This window comes from Ostrea edulis, chromosome 2 (assembly GCF_947568905.1).
Source record: "Ostrea edulis chromosome 2, xbOstEdul1.1, whole genome shotgun sequence".
NCBI lineage: Eukaryota > Metazoa > Mollusca > Bivalvia > Ostreida > Ostreidae > Ostrea > Ostrea edulis.
In genome coordinates, this window is record NC_079165.1 from 85,711,969 (window position 1) to 85,736,499 (window position 24,531).

The 24,531-nt window shown below is 36.1% G+C and overlaps 1 protein-coding gene across 1 annotated transcript; it reads left to right on the forward strand.

The window, feature by feature from the left end:
* Nucleotides 1-3,038: 3,038 nt before the first annotated feature.
* On the forward strand, nucleotides 3,039-22,842 carry LOC125682550 (angio-associated migratory cell protein-like; the record flags this gene model as incomplete). The annotated part of the gene is made up of 10 exons (XM_056153505.1): nucleotides 3,039-3,165; nucleotides 5,249-5,368; nucleotides 6,904-7,043; nucleotides 9,635-9,779; nucleotides 11,380-11,463; nucleotides 13,112-13,227; nucleotides 14,693-14,769; nucleotides 14,946-15,039; nucleotides 16,577-16,731; nucleotides 22,724-22,842. Coding segments are annotated over 10 exons (1,134 nt in total), but the record flags the coding sequence as incomplete, so codon positions are not given.
* Nucleotides 22,843-24,531: the final 1,689 nt, after the last annotated feature.

Genomic DNA, 24,531 nt, shown 5'->3' on the forward strand with positions numbered 1-24,531 from the left:
GTCAAGATGCCGTACCCAAGTAACACCATTTGCTGGTCCAATTCGAGATCAATCGTGTCAGCTACTGTCATACAGTATTAACTTTTTATCTCAGTTGTCCTTCAGGCAAGTAAACTCGAACTTTCACTCCTCCGAATGAAAAACTTTGTTGTCCAAAAAAACTTTGACTCTGAATCTAATACGCCTATCAACCAGTAATTTTAATTTGTTGTTCTTTTGTTTATTTCTTCATTGTTTTTGAAATTTCAATTTTTATTCAATTACTCAATAAAACATTCATGGATGCTTGGAATTCTGTAAATTATAATTTACCAATAAGAAAATACAAAGTACCGGCGATAGCGGGTGTAGCGCTGCATGAATTTCTGACACATGGCACTTATCATACTGCTGTCGATGTTAATTAAACCTTCAAATTAGGATTGTCACGCCCCCTGAATCTCATGTTTTCTTTTTAATTCGGATTTATTTTTATTTTCAACATTGCCTTTTATCGTCTTCTTTCTGAGCGTTTACCTCACTAAAATACTTTGAGAGGAAGTTGTGAAGCCACCATTTTCTCACAAAATATGACTAAGATAAGTTGCACCTCGGATAGTTTTTGTTATTCGGAACGACTTACTGATAGGATAAGATACGGGACAATCTTGGTTTTAAGCAGATTACCATTGTAATTACAAAATGATGGTAACTTCCTTTCACTTCCTTTTCTTTGTCTATTACTTACTGATATTAAGATTGGCATTACTTTCTCCCTAATCCAAGTCCACACTTTGATGTGATGATAGGATTTGGTTTAAAAGGATTTTCTGCCAATATTATTATGTAGGGGGAGACATATTGTTTTCGTTCTGCCAAGTCCACACTTTGATGTGATGATAGGATTTGGTTTAAAAGGATTTTTTGCCAATATTATTATGTAGGGGGAGACATATTGTTTTCGTTCTGTTCGTCTCTCTGTCTGTCACAAAATCTTGTTGAACGCTTCTCCTCCTATATAAATGGCTTATTCGATAGACTTGAAACTTTGTGCAATGCTTCATTGCCATTTTTAGATGTGCATATTGTCGGGACAGGAGAATCCAATTGTTTTCCAAAAAGTTATTGTGGATCTAAGAGGGATGGAAGATGTAAAATAGCTTGTGAATGCTTCTCTTCCTATATGGCTTTTTCAGTAGACTTGAAACTTTTTACAATATTTCAATGCCATTTTCAGATGTACATATTTTAGGGACAGAAGGATCCAATTGTTTTCCTTAAAGGACACAACGCATGTTTCTAAACTTTTTCATTTTTTCAGCAAAATTAACTCTTTTTATGCCTAAAACTACTTTAAATGTGTTTTAAATGAAATATTTTGTGTAGTTTTCGAGTTTGAAAGCGATGAAATTCAAATCTTGCGATATGCATATTTTCTTTCGCTAGTTTACGCGCCATTTTTTGTGACGTCATATGCGCCCTCGGGTTTGAAAACATCTATTAGCCATTTCATAAACAGATTAGATTTAATCGACAAAAAACCAATTGTCACGTTAACGGCTTGTAAATAATAATGCATTAAGATGTTTTGTACCGTGCTCGAGTGTACTAGTTGTCGGTAGAAAGGATTTAGACTGAGTATTTTTCAATTTTTCGAAGGAAGGTACGAGAAAAAAGACGTGGATAATTTTTTTGTTGGAGCAAGAACTTTACCTTAAAAAACACACCCAGTCACCTTTTCAAACATCGCTTGGACAGAGACCCTGATAAACTGTGAGAAAATGGATATATCGAAGCTATAAGCACTGGTAGGCCTATAGCATACATTCTGATTTGCTCTTCAAATTCAATACACACTCGGTTCAACTGACCTTCACCTTGTAACAACATATTGACGATACAATGTAACTTCTACCAACTGGTAGATTTACAACAACAAAAAATAAAGATACAAAATAATTGAACTTTTAATTATACAAATAATAGAACATTGTATTTCCTAACTTTAAATTGAATTATAAAATTATTTCTTTATTGAACTCGTAGCATCTTGAGTGCGTCAGTAGGCTATAACGCCGTGCTCCCACTTCGTACTTCCTAAAGACGTGCAGATCACAATTCAAAAATAGTAATAAGATTGCTTTATCAAAATAGAATAATGTGATTACCACTTTAAATTTGAATATTTTTATTGATTTGTGTGTGTTGTCTTTTTCTTTCTTTCCGAAATGCACGCGTGACAATAGCTTGGCATAGGGCCTAGTTGTCAACAATTTAACGTATCATAATTTGTCTAATCCAAAAATAAATAATGATTGCACTGTTTATTTTAGAAAAACAGCGCCAATTACAGATGTATAAAGGAATAACATCCCCAAAACAGTTTGTAGACAGCGACCCATATAAACATTATTTACTCACAATTTTGCCGATTTCATACACGCTTTACTCGCTATATTTGGGTATTTACATCGTTATATGTGTGCACTGATGGCGAACACATATAAAACTCGGACAATTTATCAACATCGATTTAAATGTTGCCCATGGTAAATTAATTAGGCCCCTAAAAGTTGAGTTTTTAATAATATTTCGCAGTACTTTCACGATCCGAAGGGCGCATGTGACGTCACTGTACCACGTGACTACCTACCTAATTAACTTGACTTTTTGAAATCGGGGCTTAGATTTAAGTCTGTATTGTGATTAATTATCGCAAAATTTCGACGAACGAACTATTAGAATTAATTACTATAAGCATAAAGAAGACAAAATGCATGTAATATTGTATACTTTGAAAACATGAGATGTGTCCTTTAAAGGCATAGTGGATCTGAGGGGTGGAGGGATTAAAATAGTTTGTGAACACTTCTCCTATATGGCTTATTGGAGTTCATAGTGTCTATGTTCCTGCTTCTTGCTTTCTCCTCCATACAATGCAGTACATTAAGGGGAGGAGGTTTCTTTTGGAGCACTTAATATTTTGAGAGAACTGGGGAGACATTTGTTTTCATAAAAATAATCTCTAATTATTAATGAATGAAATGAATTGATTTTTTTTAACAGGTTTGTCTGCTGAGGTTAATGAAATAGATTTGGACAATGACATGCAGTATAATTCTGACGAATTTGATGACGAAGCAACATACAGGGATGATTCTACATTTGTTTACAAGAAGCATGCAGGTATCTAACAAATCTCACACTTCAACTTTACAAGAAGCATGCAGGTATCTAACAAATCTCACACTTCAACTTTACAAGAAGCATGCAGGTATCTAACAAGTCTCACACTTCAACTTTACAAGAAGCACGCAGGTATCTAACAAGTCTCACACTTCAACTTTACAAGAAGCATGCAGGTATCTAACAAGTCTCACACTTCAACTTTACAAGAAGCATGCAGGTATCTAACAAGTCTCACACTTCAACTTTACAAGAAGCATGCAGGTATCTAACAAGTCTCACACTTCAACTTTACAAGAAGCATGCAGGTATCTAACAAGTCTCACACTTCAACTTTACAAGAAGCATGCAGGTATCTAACAAGTCTCACACTTCAACTTTACAAGAAGCATGCAGGTATCTAACAAGTCTCACACTTCAACTTTACAAGAAGCACGCAGGTATCTAACAAGTCTCACACTTCAACTTTAACAAGAAGCATGCAGGTATCTAACAAGTCTCACACTTCAACTTTACAAGAAGCACGCAGGTATCTAACAAGTCTCACACTTCAACTTTACAAGAAGCATGCAGGTATCTAACAAATCTCACACTTCAACTTTACAAGAAGCATGCAGGTATCTAACAAGTCTCACACTTCAACTTTACAAGAAGCATGCAGGTATCTAACAAGTCTCACACTTCAACTTTACAAGAAGCATGCAGGTATCTAACAAGTCTCACACTTCAACTTTACAAGAAGCACGCAGGTATCTAACAAGTCTCACACTTCAACTTTAACAAGAAGCATGCAGGTATCTAACAAGTCTCACACTTCAACTTTACAAGAAGCACGCAGGTATCTAACAAGTCTCACACTTCAACTTTACAAGAAGCATGCAGGTATCTAACAAGTCTCACACTTCAACTTTAACAAGAAGCATGTAGGTATCTATCAAGTCTCACACTTCAACTTTACAAGAAGCATGCAGGTATCTAACAAGTCTCACACTTCAACTTTAACAAGAAGCATGCAGGTATCTAACAAGTCTCACACTTCAACTTTAACAAGAAGCATGCAGGTATCTAACAAGTCTCACACTTCAACTTTAACAAGAAGCATGCAGGTATCTATCAAGTCTCACACTTCAACTTTACAAGAAGCATGCAGGTATCTAACAAGTCTCACACTTCAACTTTACAAGAAGCATGCAGGTATCTAACAAGTCTCATACTTCAACTTTAACAAGAAGCATGCAGATATCTTAACAAGTCTCACACTTCAACTTTACAAGAAGCACGCAGGTATCTAACAAGTCTCACACTTCAACTTTACAAGAAGCATGCAGGTATCTAACAAGTCTCACACTTCAACTTTACAAGAAGCATGCAGTTATCTAAGAAGTCTCACACTTCAACTTTACAAGAAGCATGCAGGTATCTAACAAGTCTCACACTTCAACTTTACAAGAAACATGCAGGTATCTAACAAATCTCACACTTCAACTTTAACAAGAAGCATGCAGGTATCTATCAAGTCTCACACTTCAACTTTAACAAGAAGCATGCAGGTATCTATCAAGTCTCACACTTCAACTTTACAAGAAGCATGCAGGTATCTAACAAGTCTCACACTTCAACTTTACAAGAAGCATGCAGGTATCTATCAAGTCTCACACTTCAACTTTACAAGAAGCATGCAGGTATCTAACAAGTCTCACACTTCAACTTTACAAGAAGCATGCAGGTATCTATCAAGTCTCACACTTCAACTTTAACAAGAAGCATGTAGGTATCTATCAAGTCTCACACTTCAACTTTACAAGAAGCATGCAGGTATCTAACAAATCTCACACTTCAAATTTAACAAGAAGCATGCAGGTATCTATCAAGTCTCACACTTCAACTTTAACAAAAAGCCATGGCACTATCGCGCACCAAGCGCAGATAGATGGTTGCAAACAACTTTTGTGTAAGGTGTGACAGTATGAAACTTTTTTGATCTTATCAAGAATTTTAATATGTGAACTGATTGACCATGATAAGGTTTGATGTTTTCTGTCAAGTAGCACATAATTTCAGACTCATTCATGTCAATTTTCAGATTCAGTATTCACTGCGCGGATTGACAGCAAGACAAGTGACCTTGTAATCTCTGGAGGTCAGGACGACATTGCTTATGTTTGGTCAGCTTTCTCAGGAGAAACAAAATTCCAGTGTGATGGTGAGTCTAGTTAACAGATGACTGTCGAGTCACTAGATAGGAACTGGAGATTTTGTTAATGTCTTGTAAACAGATGACTGTCGAGTCACTAGATAGGAACTGGAGATTTTGTTAATGTCTTGTAAACAGATGACTGTCGAGTCACTAGATAGGAACTGGAGATTTTGTTAATGTCTTGTAAACAGATGACTGTCGAGTCACTAGATAGAAACTGGAGATTTTGTTAATGTCTAGTAAACAGATGACTGTCGAGTCACTAGATAGGAACTGGAGATTTTGTTAATGTCTTGTAAACAGATGACTGTCGAGTCACTAGATAGGAACTGGAGATTTTGTTAATGTCTAGTAAACAGATGACTGTCGAGTCACTAGATAGGAACTGGAGATTTTGTTGTGGTGATTAGCTAACAGTGGGTGAACTTAACAATTCAACAAACAGTGCACTGTTACATGTGGTCATGTTGGTGCATTAAGGATTCATGGTACCAAAACTATCAAAATTAATGCAATATTCAAGAATCTCCCCTGACTCCTGTATACCTAGCAGACAATGGTTTATGGTTAACCTCTTCCCTTTCTTCAAAGAAAAAAAGGAAAACAAACAGAATCCAGATCTTTCTTTGGTTTTTATGCCCCCGGAAGCAAAGATTCGGGGGGGGCATATAGTTTTCTGTCTGTCTGCGGCAAAACACATTAACCTTGGTCATATCTTTTACATCATAAAAGGTGAAGCTTTCATATTTGGAATGTGTATTCCTTGTGGCAAGACCTTTCCATTGATACCAAAATCTTTGACCTGGTGACCTTAACATTGACCTTTGACATACTTTTAGAAAATTTTAATATAGGACATCTTTCAAAACGTAAGAGGTACTGTTTTTATATTACACAAATGCATTTTTGTGAGAAGACCTTTCCAACGATACCAGATTTGTTGAACTTATGACATTGACCATTGACCTTGTTTTTGGAAATAAAAAAACACAAACTACAATATCTTACAGTTCCACTTTGTAATCCGGAGGCAAAAAACATATTTGTTTAAAAATAAATTCAACGTGAATAGTTTATGTATGACATGACAAAGATGCATCAATTCTAGATGATGTAGAAAGAATGGTAAAAAAAATTAAGAGCTTAAAGAGAAGAAAGTTAAATATGTAAAAAAAAAAAAAAAAAAAAAAAAAAAAAAAAACAAAAAGAAGGATGACATCAATTTGTGTTTAATTTCTTGTTTGATGTGATAAATTTAGCATATTTACAACAATGACTAAGTTTTCCATTTTTGGTCAAAATGTTGACAATTTTTCCCAATTCGAAAGCCACAGCACCCTTTTGAAAAATCACTGGTATTAAAACATTTGTAAAATTTCATGCATAAGTTTTGGCTTGTTTCTATGAACCAATTGGTAACTAATGAAGTCCTGTAAACAGGCAGGTGCAAGTAAATACAGACTCCATATTCCTCACCAATGACACCCCCCTCCCCCCTCTGAATCCTTTTGTTTGATGTTGTTTGTTATAATGCTTTGTAGGACACAAAGATTCTGTGACGTGTGTAGGGTTTAGTCACGATGGAGTCTATGCAGCGTCAGCTGATCTCAGTGGGCTCATCAAAGTATGGAAGGTGGAGACCGGGAAGGAAGTCTGGTCCTTTGAATGCTCCGATATCGAGGTATGGGCGCAATGTTTTTAAAGTCAATAACTGACATAGAAATATATTAGTATTCAAGAACAATATCCATTTAATGCAGCCTTAAAAGCTATATGATAAAGCCTTACAGCATTTGAACAGAGAGGAGTTTACTGATGGACTGAAACCATTTTTAATTTGCACTCGTTACTTTAAATACTTTCAGTACAATGATTTTGTAATATTTGATATTACTGAACAAGCAATCCACACATGCTAAATATTACTGAACAGGTAATTAAAAAATGAACACTACATGTATGATAACATTGACCTAAAGCTATGTAGTTACCTGTAAAGGCTGTTTATTTACCTGTAGTTACCTGTAAAGGCTGTTTATTTACCTGTAGTTACCCGTAAAGGCTGTTTATTTACCTGTAGTTACCTGTAAAGGCTGTTTATTTACCTGTAGTTACCTGTAAAGGCTGTTTATTTACCTGTAGTTACCCGTAAAGCTGTTTACTTACCTATAGTTACCCATAAAGCTGTTTACTTGCCTTTAATTACCTGTAAAGCTATTTATTTACCTGTAATTACCTGTAAAGCTGTTTATTTACCTGTAGTTACCCGTAAAGCTGTTTATTTACCTTTAGTTACCTGTAAAGCAGTTTATTTACTTGTAGTTACCCGTAAAGCTGTTTATTTACCTGTAAAGGCTGTTTATTTACCTGTAGTTACCTGTAAAGACTGTTTATTTACCTGTAGTTACATGTAATGGCTGTTTATTTACATTTACAGTCAACTTGTTTTAAAAGGCCACCTTATGACAGGTGGCCTCTTATTCCAGTTTGCCTTGTAAACAGCCAGTTTGATTTATTCAGACAAAGTTAAAACTTTCCATTTTACATTCGGCGAAGCCATTTCAACAATGTGTTAAAAATGACAAACAACGATAACAGAGTACAAAATATTTAATTTGAATACAAATCTGTTTAATAGCATCAGGTAAACTGACCAGTATTTAATTACCCAAGCGAATGTGTGTTTTCAAAACAATCAGCTATCGTCACAGCTGATTAACTCAAGTAAAATATCAAGTGATAAAACCACGTCGTGTTGGACAAAATGGCTGCTTATTACAGTGTAATTAACGTGTTGGGTGAGGATTTGAGTGGCCTCTGGCCGCGTTACACAGGTGGCCGTTTATTCTAGTACAAATATATAGGAAAAATCATCGGGGGGAATTGAGAGTGGCCATTGTTCGAGAGTAGCAACTGATTTCAAGTGACCGCTAAGACAAGTTTGACTGTAGTTACATGTAAAGGCTGTTTATTTACCTGTAGTTACCTGTAAAGCTTTTTATTTACCTGAACTTACCTGTAAAGGCTGTTTATTTACCTGTAGTTACCTTTAAAGCTGTTTATTTACCAGTAGTTGTCTTTAGAGTCTGTTTATTTACCTGTAGTTACCTGTAAACCTATTTATTTACCTGTAATTATCTGTAAAGTTTTTTATTTACCTGTAGTTACCCGTAAAGCTGTTTACGTACCTGTAGTTACCCGTAAAGCTGTTTATTTACCTGTAGTTACCTGTAAAGGTTGTTTATTTACCTGTAGATACCTGTATAGGACTATAGGCTGTTTATTTACTTATAGTTATACTCCCCAACTAAGTTGTGGGGGGGGGGGGGTTATACTGGAATCGGGTTGTCCATCCTTCCATCTGTAGACGCAATGGTTTCCAGGCTCTAAAGCATTACCCTTTCCACCTATAGTCACCATATCATACATATGGACTACCCATGGGACGAAGATGTTCCCTATCGATATGGGGTCAAAAGGTCAAAGATCAAGCACATCAAAGTAGCAAAATGGTTTCCGGGCTTTAAAGCGTTATCCTTTTCACCTACAGTGACCATTGTAAGTTGTGAGACATAAGGAATCATCGTAGGCTCATTTTAGAATCATCGTAGCTCTACAACACCCACTGTACTTTCGATTTAATACCAAAAGTGAACATTTTAGTTAACTTGTACAACATTTCAGACTAAGTAAATTACGATGTCAGTGGTGGTTTTTTTCTGCAATTGAATTGGGAATTTTTTTGTCTCAAAATTGGGAAAATCAATGGTTTTTGGCATTGGGAATGGTACCGTTTATCGGTACCAGTTATATAAGGGGGGGAAACCGCTGTGTCCCCTATTGATTTTGGGGTCAAAGGTCAGCACACTGGACATCGAAGTAGCAATATGGTTTCAGGGCTTTAAAGCTCTTTCCTTTCCACCTGCAGTCACCATATCATACATATGGACTACCCATGGGACAAAGATTTTCCCTATCGATTTTGGGGTCAAAAGGTCAAAGACCAAGCGCACCCCTAGAGAAGAGACTACCCTAGGTTTTGTCATGCCCTTTCTTTTTTACACTCAAGAAAGAGGTAATTCATACCTATTAACCCTTTGGGAGATTGGGGTAAGCGGAGGGTATTCTTAGTGAGCATTGCTCACAGTGGCTCTTGTTACCTGTGAAGCTGTTTATTTAACTGTAGTTACCTGTAAAGCTGTTTATATACCTGTAGTTACCTGTAAAGCTGTCTATTTACCTGTAGTTACCTGTAAAGACTGTTTATTTCAGTGGATGCAGTGGCATCAGATAGCCCATGTCCTCATCGTGGGTACACAAGATGGAGACACGTGGATGTGGAAAATTCCCAGTGGTGACTGTAAAACATTTCAAGGTCACGGATTCTCAGCAGCAAGCGGGTGTCTGATGCCAGATGGTTCGTTTTAAAATGGTTTCAGTGGGCTAGTTCTATAATATGTAAACCAGGATCTGATCAAATATAAATAGATCACAGAAATTGTAATTCTTAGTGCTGTTCTATTGTAACATGTGGGGTACCAGGGTAAGGCAGTTTTTTAAAAATCTGTTGGTGGTTCACACTGGTGGGATATTGATTCTATGGTGAGTGGCTTTTGCACAAAAATTGCTTCTGTGGGTGGTTATTTTACCAAACCATATACCAAGGTAATCTGTCAGAAAATAATCAGAAAACACACAATTGATAGAGGCAATTTTGGTATTCTGTAAATTATGCTTGAAAGGGAATTGCATGTATTGAATACTGTGATGGGGGAAAAAATCTGATTTGGGAATATTTTAAATTCTACTTTTCGAATATATCAATTTGCTTCTGTAGGTGCCTATATAGCTTCGTTATTTGTCTCCATGGGTGGATAGGAGTTAACCGAAAAACACTTCTATGGATGGTCATCCTAATTTTCAAGTGCCTTCCCCCTCTCCCATGTATGTTTTACTTGAACAGCCCTTAACAAAGATTATGGGGTTAATGAAGTAAATTTAAATCACAAACCAGTTAAAATTTATGTATAGTTTAAAACAAAAGTGGTGAGAAAAATTAATCCATTTTTTGAGCTCAACATAAACCTGCTCTCATCAACAATCTAATTGAAATCAGATCCTAGAATACACTCACAATCGCTACAGTAGGATCTGACATAACCCCATAGAAGGTCACGTCTTCATGACCTTTGGCTTGGAATATTCATGAGAACTATCAGCCAGTCAGATTGTGCTATACAGACAATGATGGCAATTTAGGCGGTTCCCGGCAATTCATAAACAATTTGCCGTAATCTCTCTCCCACGAAGTTTATTCCACACTGTAAAATTGTATATTCTTACATAACAAATTATAACTTTTGCACTAACGCCTAATCTATTCCGTTTATACAAGCAACAAAATGTACAATATAAATTACACCCAAATTGAATTAATTGTGAATTACCATTTATGTATAAATAGGGATGGGTATGATTTGAATAGTTTTCAAGATGGTTTACTTAATCAACACAAGGAATATAACGCCAGTCAACGTAAACGGTGCATTGTGACGTCGCATCTAGCTACGATATGTTTTCTTTCAAATCAAACAATCGCAGCCATTTTCCTTGAATTGTGAACCCCGACGATTTCATAGGCGAGACACTGATTGGCTAACATAAAGTTCACATGAACTTGACCCCTAATCGGGTTATGTCAGATCTTCTTACGCAGTGTATATGTCGCGGATCTAAGAAGTCTGATTTTAATTAGATTGCTCTCATCAGTGTATCTGAATGTTGACTGAACATCACTGAAATTATATATATATCTGTTGTATAGCAAATTCATCAGGAATTTTAGTACACATTTTTTTTCTTGGGTCTCCAGAAATTCACTAACACTATTCATGTTTTACTGTAACGAAATTGAAAGACAAATATAGATAATCAATTTCTGTAAGAAATTTAAAATCTTGATATGAAAAACAAATATGATGAGGCTTTGCGACTATATTTTATTTGTAATCTTTCAGGAAAGAGGCTATGTGTTGGGTACGAAAATGGCTCTGTGAAAGTGTGGGACATGAAGACTGCCACTTGTTTACACCATGTGAACGGTTAGTAACAGTGGGAAACGATGAGAAAGTGAGCTTTACTGATCACATTTTGTTCTGGTGTCGGTTTGTCTACCTGTTTGTACCGGAGTTGACTCATCTGTCTGTTTGTTTGTACCAGTGTTGGTTTCTCTATCAGTCTGTTTTTGTATAAACTTTTCACTTTATCATCTTTTCCAGAACCAGATCGCTAATTTCAACCAAACTTTACACAAAGCATTTTTGAGTAAAGGAGATTCATTTGAAAGGTCATGCCCTATTCCAAGATGGGGGGAAGGGAGGATGATTTAGGAATACCGTAAAGTATCGAGTATTGTGCGCAGTTTTTTCCAGAATTTCTTACCCAGAAAGTGGGGGGTGCGCACAATCCATGGGACTAAATATAAAATCCTTTTTTTACAGGTTTTAGTTCATGTCACCAGTGACGATTTTCGCTGTCATAGCTCTTGTCAGTTTGCTCTATGCAAAATACTGCCGGGTTTTAATCACGTTATTTGTATGCTAATGCACGTATAGCAATTACAAGCACCTAGACTGAACATTTACATACTAAATTATTTTGAAAACAAGTGTTTGAAAACAAACTTCGTATTTTCTTGGTTGCCGCCGCCATATTTGTTTACCGGGTAAACTTGTGGTCGGCCCGGCTAATATAAACTAGTACCTATATGACAGTACGGCAGTGAATGGCCGCTAAGTAGGACTGAAAGAAAAGAAATAAATTCATTTTTCTTCGTAATTTGTTGTTTATTTAATATACGCTCCTGTTGAAGCTGTATTATTTTGGATTAATTTATGAAGAAAGGCAACTTGGAAAAATCGGTAGGTACAGTGTATATGCGTATACTCAGAAGTATCGGTAGTTACGGACACAAATAATGCGTGAATACAAATTTTTGAATTCATCCTGCGGAATTCTGAAATTTGCACACTCATTCTATCAATTTTTTTAATGCGCACAATACATAGGACTAAGGTTTTTCCAGACATTTTTTTTTCAAAGTGGGGGGTGCGCATTGTACACAAGTGCGCACAATACTCGATACTTTACAGTAGTAAAAATATGGTGTGGTGTTTAAAAACTCTTCACAACAATCACTGAAGCAGAAAAGCCAAAGTTCAGTTTTATTCTATCCATGAGCACTTTGATCCCAATAGGGTTTTGAAATTTACATAGGAATATGTAGGGAAATTATAAAATCTTCTTAAGGACTAATAAGTTACAATATGTTAAATTAGTATTTAAGTATCCTTATATAGTGTACATTCAAGTTTATTCACACCTTCATCCTCAAATTCAGGGCAGGGCCACAAATAGGGGGTTCAAAGTTTTACATGTGAATATTCATGGACCAAAAACTCTTTGAAAGTCGTTCTCTCAGGGTGGGGTCACGTTTGGGATTTGATCTTTAACTTTGGAAATTGGAGTGGCCCCTGGGTCTTTTTGTATATAAAATATCATTGTAACTATCAAACTAGAATGTGGATTTCGTTTTTAGAATGTACTAACAGTTTAAGACAAGGACAGGGTATTTTGTATAAAGTATGAGTTATTGTAAGGGGATTAAAATGTGGAAAGAAAAATATTTGTCCTAGAAGGAAAGCTGTCCAAATTTTGGACTGTATATCAAGCATGTTTGTTTTTTTCCAGGAAAAGACATTCATAGTTCATCTGTCGTCTGCTTAGACTGTGACAAAGACAACAATTTGATACTGACAGGTTCAACAGATGCCACAGCAAAAGTCATTCACAGCACAACAGGCAAGGTAAGTAATCAAAGTCATCAGAAATCTTAGAACACTGATCACAGTCATCAGTAATCTTAGGACACTGATCACAGTCATCAGTAATCTTAGAACACTGATCACAATCATCAGTAATCTTAGAACACTGATCACAATCATCAGTAATCTTAGGACACTGATCACAGTCATCAGTAATCTTAGAACACTGATCACAGTCATCAGTAATCTTAGGACACTGATCACAGTCATCAGTAATCTTAGAACACTGATCACAATCATCAGTAATCTTAGAACACTGATCACAATCATCAGTAATCTTAGGACCCTGATCACAGTCATCAGTAATCATAGAACACTGATCACAGTCATCAGTAAAATTGTAACTACTCAGCTTTTTCCGTAACCACAAATGAACCTCGTATGTGGATCGACGCCATCAGAGTATGTTGCCATGTGTACACAAATGTAACTATGACGTCGCAGTCATACGTTACAATATGAAACGCGAGCTTTCAAATGCATCTAAGATATCATACACATACATCTAAGGTATTCTACCACTATCATTTTCCACTTACATGTTTATGTATTAGAGTGAATAAGACGTTAATGATATCAAATCTGAATCTGTGGTGAAAATGTAAATAACACATTATACAGGGATTCGTTTCTGGCCTTTTAACTTCATCCACAGGTGCGCTTCCGGCGAAGAAATGCATCAATTTGATGCAATTCTTGCACCGATCCACGTCCAAGTCTTCTTTCCGGTTACGGAAAAGGACGAGCGCGTTATTCGATTGTCATCAGTAATCTTAGAACACTGATCATAGTCATCAGTAATCTCTCAAAGTCATCAGTAATCTTAGATCACTGCTCACAGTCATTTTTGATGACCCTTGACCTTTTATGTAAAGGTCAATTAATAGAATTTTTTGGGGGTATTTTTGTTGTCCAGACCATAACTTTTTTGTCCATTGACATAAGTGTAAGCCTTTGATATTTTGTATGTGGGTAAACCATGATAAAACAGTGTGTCACATGCCATTTTTGATGACCTTTGTCCTTTTTTGTAAAGGTCAAATAATAGAATTTTTTGGGCATTTTTGTTGTCTGGACCATAACTTTTTTTCTTTTGGCATAGGCCTTTGATATCTGGTATGTGGGTAAACCATGATCAGACAGTGTGGTGTGTGCCATTTTTTAAGCCCTTTGACCTTGACCTTTTATTTTTAGGTAAAATAATAGAATTTTTTCAGCTAGGCCTTTTATATTTGGTGTGTTGGTACACCATGATAAGACAATGTGTCACGTGCCATTTTTGTCGTTTATGACGACATTTAATTCATTGCTGTAGTTTATGACGACATTTAACTTATTGTTGTAGCTTGTGATGACATTTAACTTATTGTTGTAGTTTGTGATGACTAACTTATTTTGTAGTTTGTGACATTTAATTTATTGCAGTAGTTGGCATTAATTGTTGTAGGTTGTAACGACATTCAGCTGTATAGAAGAGAACTCAGAAGATGAGAATTCGGTAGAAAGCTGTGCATTCTCCTACTCGTATGTACATAAATTTGTTACACTTTTGTTTTCCGTATTCCTTTGAATTAAACTTGATGAGTGTCTTATATCAATATCTAAGGTTGCTTTCTTCAGATTTTGATACAAAAGTGAAAAAGGCTGTAAATTACAGGAACATACGTTATTCTTTTATCATGCTTTTGTTTTTACTGTAGGCAATCGTCATTAGCAGCAACAGGAACTCTCACGGGAAAATTGAACATATGGGATGTCCCAACACAGACAAATCGTAACACCTGTCAACACACAGTAAGTCTATAGAATGTCACAACACACAGTGAGTCTATAGAATGTCCCAACACACTGTGTAAGTCTATAGAATGTCACAACACACTGTAAGTTTATAGAATGTCACAACACACAGTAAGTCTATATAATGTTACAACACACAGTAAGTCTATGGAATGTCACAACACACAGTAAGTCTATAGAATGTCACAACACACAGTGAGTCTATAGAATGTCACAACACACAGTGTAAGTCTATAGAATGTCACAACACACAGTAAGTCTATAGAATGTCACAACACACAGTGAGTCTATAGAATGTCACAACACACAGTGTAAGTCTATAGAATGTCACAACACACAGTAAGTCTATAGAATGTCACAACACACTGTGAGTCTATAGAATGTCACAACACACTGTGTAAGTCTATAGAATGTCACAACACACAGTAAGTCTATAGAATGTCACAACACACAGTGTAAGTCTATATAATGTTACAACACACAGTAAGTCTATAGAATGTCACAACACACAGTAAGTCTATAGAATGTGCCAACACACAGTAAGTCTATAGAATGTGCCAACACACAGTAAGTCTATAGAATGTCACAACACACAGTAAGTCTATAGAATGTCACAACACACAGTAAGTCTATAGAATGTCACAACACACAGTAAGTCTATAGAATGTGCCAACACACAGTAAGTCTATAGAATGTGCCAACACACAGTAAGTCTATAGAATGTGCCAACACACAGTAAGTCTATAGAATGTCCCAACACACAGTAAGTCTATAGAATGTCCCAACACACAGTAAGTCTATAGAATGTCACAACACACTGTAAGTTTATAGAATGTCACAACACACAGTAAGTCTATAGAATGTCACAACACACAGTGAGTCTATAGAATGTCACAACACACAGTGTAAGTCTATAGAATGTCACAACACACAGTAAGTCTATAGAATGTCACAACACACTGTGAGTCTATAGAATGTCACAACACACTGTGTAAGTCTATAGAATGTCACAACACACAGTAAGTCTATAGAATGTCACAACACACAGTGTAAGTCTATATAATGTTACAACACACAGTAAGTCTATAGAATGTCACAACACACAGTAAGTCTATAGAATGTGCCAACACACAGTAAGTCTATAGAATGTGCCAACACACAGTAAGTCTATAGAATGTCACAACACACAGTAAGTCTATAGAATGTCACAACACACAGTAAGTCTATAGAATGTCACAACACACAGTAAGTCTATAGAATGTGCCAACACACAGTAAGTCTATAGAATGTGCCAACACACAGTAAGTCTATAGAATGTGCCAACACACAGTAAGTCTATAGAATGTGCCAACACACAGTAAGTCTATAGAATGTCGCAACACACTGTAAATCTTATGGGATGTCCCACACATATTGCATCACTGTATGTTTTATGGTTTGAGATATGTAACAATATCAAACTTTGATCAAGTCCCAGGAATTTATGGACACATATTGTGGATAACTCGACTAATTGTGGTGTTCACTGTTGTAGGGAGGTGTAGTGAAGTTAAAGTGGGACATCACATCCCCCCTGGTCTACACAGCGTGTCTGGACGGCGTCATTAGACTGTGGGATGCTAGGAATGGGAAGTGTTGCTATGAGTGGGCGGGTCATCAGGACGCTCTCTTGGACTTTGATGTTTCTAAGTATGATATCACACCATTATGTCTGCTGACAGTCTTGATTATTTGAGGAGTTTCATGTTTGTTTGTTTGTATGATGGTGGTATTATCGCAATTCACCTTTGAATTAGAATGCTTTACCCAATATAGTATTGCGTTGTGTGACGACACAATTGAATGAGACGATTGAACAGTTTGAATGACATGTTTGATGTAATAAAACGAGTTTTCATTGGCCGATTACAGCCCGCCCACTTTCTCGAGCGGATTCAGGTGATCAGATAAGATGATTGGACTAGAAAATTACTAGCTGGAGAACTGTAGGCCTAGCTCTCTTTAAAAATATTGTGACGGAACAGAGAGCTGCAGATCCACCTCTTATAAAAACCTTCGATTTACGGGGCACCAAAAGCTGCGCACGGTTGAGGCCTGATATCGGTGTATTCTTGTGTTGCTGCCTCATAAATTCAATTTAAAAAAAATCTTAACATATTTTCCTACTATACTTGTGTTCAAACATACCTTCAAATATTCATTAAAGTCACACACGACCCGAAAACTTGCAGCTTCAAATGATTTTGTTTGTTGAAGTAGCCATGTTAGGTAGCCGGTCAATTTGAACTCTGTTGCTATTGGTATCTATTCATCAGTCTGATTAAAACCAGCCCCCCTTCTCCTATCGTCGTCAAGAGAAGAGGGGCTGGTTTTAATCAGACTGTCTATTCATAAAATTGGTTGTAAGTTATGTATTCGCTCTTCATTTATTATCAACACGAATAATTAATAGAAATTAAAAAATATAGTTTTTGTAAAAGTAAAATAAGCTCTTGATTAACGAAAATGCTACATAAGCCCAGTTATGGTCCTTAACACTCGTGTGGCAGAGATGGAGACCGGCCCAGACTAATGAAAGCCGCATTGCCATGAGTTTAGCTATTTGAATAATCATCATTTAATGGAACTGGGATGATCTAATATTTAGAATATTTAGCTAAAATATTTGTGGGGTATTAGTTCACATCTAGACGCTATTGTGCTACCGTATATACTCGCCTATAAGTTGGATTTTTGGGAGTCAATTTTTGGTCTTAAAACTCTATGTCCGATTTATAGGCGCGTCATAAGAAGATTGGTATTTTTCTGGGCTGCGTAATGTAGTGTTTTTTAAACAACTCCGACAATTATCATGGACTACCACACAAATGATTATTGTTCACAAATATCTAGACATATTGTATTGTTTATGTATTTTAAAATTATGTATAAAGTACAAGTATTTACATTTTTTTATCTAGTTAAAAATTATTTACGTACCGATAACTAATACTTTCAATTCAACTAATCTATCGTTTATCAGTAAAATTGAATTACGAACCTGATTTAATATTGAAATATTCATATGTATACCGGCTGAAATATATTTCATAACAGATTGAATATTGTTAACAGATAATTTAGATCATCATTCTTGACTTTTAAAAACTCTATTGTCGATACAATGAATTATACCGGAATCCCACAATAACAGTTTGCGCGAGGCGCGTGCCACTAAGTAAACACAGTGTCAGGTACTGGTAATACTTATCATTTCCATTAGTGGAACTCTTCAAATTAAAGGTGCGTAAAGTCGTGCTACCGGGACAACATACATAAACATTACTTAGGCATACATAATATAAATTATGGTATCGGATACATATTATATATAACCAACTGCAAACCACAACACTGATTAAAATTCTAAAGTCAAATTTAGGAATTGATTATTCTTACAAGAAAACAGACGAACTTATTAAACTATGTGAGGGAGTGCAGGTACTAAATCTGCCAAATCTGACCGATATAAAGCATCAATCGCAAGAACTGTGAAGGGAAAAACCTATATGCACATCCAACACAAGAACTTTTCTTGTAATTAATGTGATTGATATGTTTTTAAAGTTATTCTGTCAGACTATGAAGACATTCTATTTATACCCCCCGCAACAAGTTGTGGGGGGGTATACTGGAATCAGGTTGTCCGTCTGTCTGTCCGTCCGTCCGTCTGTAGACGCAATGCTTTCCGGACTCTAAAGCATTATCCTTTCCACCTACCGTCACCATATCATATATATGGACTACCCATGGGATGAAGATGTTCCCTATCGATTTTGGGGTCAAAAGGTCAAAGGTCAAGCGCACTGGACATCGAAGTAGCAATATGGTTTCCAGGCTCTAAAGCGTTATCCTTTCCACCTACAGTCACCATATCATACATATGGACTACCCATGGGATGAAGATGTTCCCTATCGATTTTGGGGTCAAAAGGTCAAAGGTCACGCGCACTGGACATCGAAGTAGCAATATGGTTCGGTTTGTCATGCCATTTGTTTTTTACACTCAGAAAAGAGGTAGTTTATACCTATTACCAACACCCTTTGGGAGATTGGGGTAAGCGGGGGGTATTCTTAGTGAGCATTGCTCACAGTACCTCTTGTTTATCATACAATTAGGACAGATTCATATGGCATGGACTTGGTAATCGTACACGAACACCCCCCCACCCCCCCACCCCTCAATTTCCATATTTTAGAACAAGTTATATATATGCCAAACTGCATTTTTAAAGACGTTTATAACACTAATTAACACAACTAATGCGTTTCCAAACTGCATTTAAGCTATTTTGAAAATTACAAAATATTGATGGATTTAGGACAGAGAACATCATTGTTTGGAATTTTTAAAATAGGTGTGGTGGAGTTTAAAAACATGTAACATTTTTAATAAGATTGTGTTAGAATATTTGAAAAATGCAGTTTGATCAATGGTTATTTTATTTAAAAATACACCATGTATTTTAACTTAAAAAGGGGGGGGGGGGGATGACCGTTTCGTTTATGTCCCAGTAATCTCGCACTTGCTCGCGAGACTTGTGCATTTTTTTACCAATGACACACAAGAGTCATCAAAGCGCGATAATTCTAACGAGCTGGTAATGAGAAGTATTAGGAGACCATAATTGCTTAGGTAAACAAAGGATCATTTCCCATAATAGATCAAGGGTTGCGTTTAAACCCCAAATGGATATGGCTTGGATATTGAGCACATTATAATTATTAATTTCTCAAAATATTTTTTGAAACATAAGTAAAAACACTAGAGCATTGACTTGAAATTGTCAAGCGAATCTGACAAAAATTTGTACCAACTTATAAGTGGGTCAATGGCAAATTCCTACAAAATAACCTTAAAAAATACGACCGACTTATAGGCGGACCGACTTATAGGCGAGTATATATGGTAGTATGGAAATAAACCAGGATTCGAATTGACTGGCTAGCTAACATGGCTACGTCAACGAATGAAATCATCAAAAGCTGGGAGTTTTTGGGTCGTATTGGGCTTTAATAAATATTTGAAGGTATGTTTGGACACAAGTATAGTAGCAAAATGTGTTAGGAATTTTTTGCTTTTAATTTATGAGACAAAAACACAAGAATACAACTTGTTCTCTTTCTTCCTTTGAAGTTTGTTTCCATCTGGTGGTTATGTTTTCAAATGCCGACTACTCATGTATAAGGGAATTTGGGCGGACTTATACATATGGACCAATGAGAGTTTCTGTTGCATTTTGCAATTGTATTACAAACAGATTCAATTGTGTCATCACACAACGCAATACTATATCGGCCAAAGCGTTCTAGTTCAAAGGTGAATTGCGATAAAAATATAGAGAAGCATGGGGGTGATGTAGAAATTATCTTTTTAAACCTCCATTGTTTTTATATCCCCCACAATACGAACAAACTAGATGTATATTACAGTACAGTAAAACTTGCTTATAACAAATTCACGCTTATCGCGAAGAGATATTCATTCCCCTATGAGAGGAAAATAACAAAAATGTTATTGGATATAACAAAGCTTGGCTATAACAAACTGTTTTTCACTTGTTTGCTATAACAGTGTTTTACTGTATATTTATATCTTGTAAATTTATAACATCTTTTTTTATGAATACCAATTTTTAATTCAAGTTTAAAAGTTTTTATTTAGAAATGAAATATAATGAGAGTGCAAGTTTAAAGGACTGGTTCACGATTTTTGAACAAAATATTTTTTTATTTTTGATGTTAGATATCAAAATTTTGACCCTCTGAATGCAAGAATAAAAGCTATATTTTAGCCTTAAATATGGGTTATGTAAACAAAAACATTTTATGTAAACAAACAAACAAATGAAATATTAATTTTGTAATATAAAGCATCTTAATTTTGCATAGTCACACATTTTAACTTTTAGTTGACACATTTTACCCGAAGAATGCTTGAAATGTGAAAGATATAATAATAAACTTAGATCGATATCCATTTCTTTAGAAAATTTCATAAACAATAGCATACCACAATCTTTGTTTACAAAACAAATCATGAACTCTCTAAAATGAGCTTCTGTGATAATGTATAACCTTAATTTTTATGTGAAATCTTTTAAACATATTAGACAGTAGATTTTGATCATTAAAAGTGAAAAATAAAATTTTGGGGGAAATCGTGAATCAGTCCCTTTAATAATGACAAAACTATGACAGTTATGAATATTGTGATGTAAACACTCTCTCAGGTGACCTGTTGCAACATGTATCCGTATGTCGGCGCATGTTGTATGCTCTAGAATAATTTCAACAATTCAGGAACTGCATGGCAAATTTTTAGCAAGATTTTTGTGTAGTGTCTTTTGGATTGATTGATTGTATCTTGCTTAACGTCTTGCTCGAGAATTTTTCACTCATATGGAGACGTCACCAAGACCGGTGAAGGGCGTCAAATTTAGGTCTATGCTCGGCGCTTACGGCCATTGAGCAGTGAGGGTTCTTTAGCGTGCCACACCTACTGTGACACGGGTCATCCGTTTTTTAAGGTCATCTCCGAGGACCCGTGACATTCACACCTGATGCCGAGTGTTTGGCGATGGAACTGTCACTACCTGTTTTAACGACTTAAGTCTGTTGCGGCCAGGATTCGAACCCCGGCCTTCCACATGCGGGGCGAACGCTCTAACCTCTTGGCCACCGCAGCGGTATATTGTGAATTTTGTAACCCTCTGTCCCTGGGAGCCATTGGGGGTGGAACCTGTTGAAATAGTACAATTTGTAGAAGAAATTCCTCTTGATTAACTCATGGGCATCTTATTGTTGTTGGTTCCTTTTTATTTATGTGCAGATGTACGGGTATTGTCCCCACTAGTGGTCCCCCTTCCAGAGAGCTGGCTAGCTTCACGCATGGCAAATCTCACCTCAAAACTCTTATTTTTCTCGAACATGAGGGTCAGCTGTAGAGAGCTTCCACTCTCTGCAACCTTTCTACGTCAGCTCTCTCCAAGATCTCATCTAAGCATAAAAATTGTTATATATTTATAATGAGCATGAAGGCGTCAACAGAAATTGTAGTAGTCATAACTCCTGGTTTAAAGATACAGCCCCAAGCTTTATGGATTAAATTGTGAAAATGTGTTGTTGGATGTATAAAAATCTCCTTCTTTACTCCTGAACATCTCATAGATCAGGGGTTCAGCAAGTTGCTTATGACCAGACTGTGATATGACCATGAATGACGGCCATTTAACCAAGATCTAGGAGATCACATGACACACATACACAAACTCATCCCACACCCCATCCCCAAGCCAAAAAATTACAAGTATTTGTCCAGGCCATGATTTTGCAAACTTGAAACAGAAGAATGAATCCTTTTTGACCACAACAAATCCAATATAATTAAAATTAGATCCTTTGATTTACTTACCAACGATTGCTACACAAAGGGATCCTACTTCTAGGTGAGTGGATCAAAGGAAATAATTTTAACTAGATTGCAATCTGAAGAACCAGTTGTCAGGAGTGAAATCTTGCACTCTTATACTCAACATTCCTAATTAGTAGTGTGATGCTCAGATGACAAAATTTTATGCATCTCTACTAGTTAATTTACATGGAAACTTGATTAATTGTAAGCATTGAATTCTGATTTCAGAGACGGAAAAACGTTGGTGTCCGTGTCAGAAGATAACACAGCACGCGTTTTTTCATTGCACAAACCAGACAGTTAAAGTCTACAGATTTGTTTTTATTAAAATTAAATGTGGATGTCAGTTTTTGTGTCATTTTTCTGAAAATCGACAGCATATTGTTTACACTTTGGGCCTCATGTGTTGGGTTTACTGGTGATCAGTATGTACAAGTCTGGTCGTCCATTATCTGTTCCCTTATCCTGAGTCACAAGTTTTTGAGATTATAAAGATGATCAGATACATTGAAAATCATGCACTTAACACAAATTATAACATGCCACACTAAGTCTGCTTTTGATTTTTAGCTCTTCTGAGCCAAAGGCTCAAAGAGCTAATGCTATGGCCATTTGTGCGGTGTGCGTAAACTTTTTAGAAAAAGGGCTATAACTCAAGAACCCCTTGGCCAATTCTTTTCAAATTTGTTACAGGGTATCATTGGCCCAAGGGCTTTCATACATACTAAATAGAGGGATGTGACCCTTTAACAAGGGGAGATAATCAGGAAAATACAAACAAAAGTAGTGGTTGCTAAAAAATCTTCTTCTCAAGAACCACAGGGCAGATTATCACCAAACTTACACATAAGGATGAGGATATGTTGTAGATTAAAAATTGTTCAAGGCATTACCCTGGGGCAAAGGTCGTGGTCTCAAGGTCACTTCAAAGTTGACCTAAATTTAAAATTTTTTAAAATTCCTTAAATCTTAGATATTTTAGTCATTATAAGGACTAGGATCATCAAATTTTGACAGTTGATGCATCTTAGGACCTTGTGTCAAGTTGTCTCAAAAGTAGGTCACGGTGACCTACTTTTTGAATTTTTCAGGTATTTATTTTAAAATTAATTTTGATGCATATCTTGGACACTTTGAAGCCTATGATCATCAAAACTTGTCAGTTGGTGGATCATGGGACCTTGAAATGCGTCAACTGAAAAATAGGTCACCGTGACCTACATTCTGAATTTTATGGCTTATCATTTATAGATATATTTTAAGTTGTTATTTCAAATACCGAGAGGTTTAGAATCATCAAATCTTGTAAGTTGATGCATCTTGAGGCCTTGAAACATATTTATAAAAAAAGTAGGTCACAGTGACCTACTTTTTGAATTTTGCAGATATTCAAATTTCACATTTTCAATTTTAGATGCATATTTTGGGCACTGTAAAACCTAGGATCATCAAACTTTGTCAGTTGATGCGTCTTCAGTCTTTGGTTTGTGTCGACCAAAAAGTAGGTCACCGTGACCTACTTTTGGTATTTGACAGCTAAATTACTATATTTCAGACACTATTTGACCTACAATCATCAAACTTTGTCAATTGATGCATCTTGAGTCTTCGGAGTGTATCGACCAAAAAGTAGGTCACTGTGACCTACTTTTGGCATTTGACAGTTATATTTATATATTTCAGTCACTAATTGCCCTACAATCATCAAACTTTGACAGTTGATGCATCTTGAGTCAACGGAGTGTGTCGACCAAAAGTAGGTCACCTTGACCTACTTTTGGAATTTGACGGCTATATTTATATATTTCAGATACTATTTGACCTACAGTCATCAAACTTTGTCAGTTGATGGGTCTTGCATGTTCGGAGTTCGCTGACCAAAAAGTAGGTCACCATGACCTTCGATTGGAATTTGACAGCTATATTTCAATATTCAGATACTAATTGGCTTAAAATCATCAAACTTTGTCATTTGATATTTCTTGGGTTCTCAAAATGTGTAAACCAAAAAGTAGGTCACATTGACCTACTTTTTT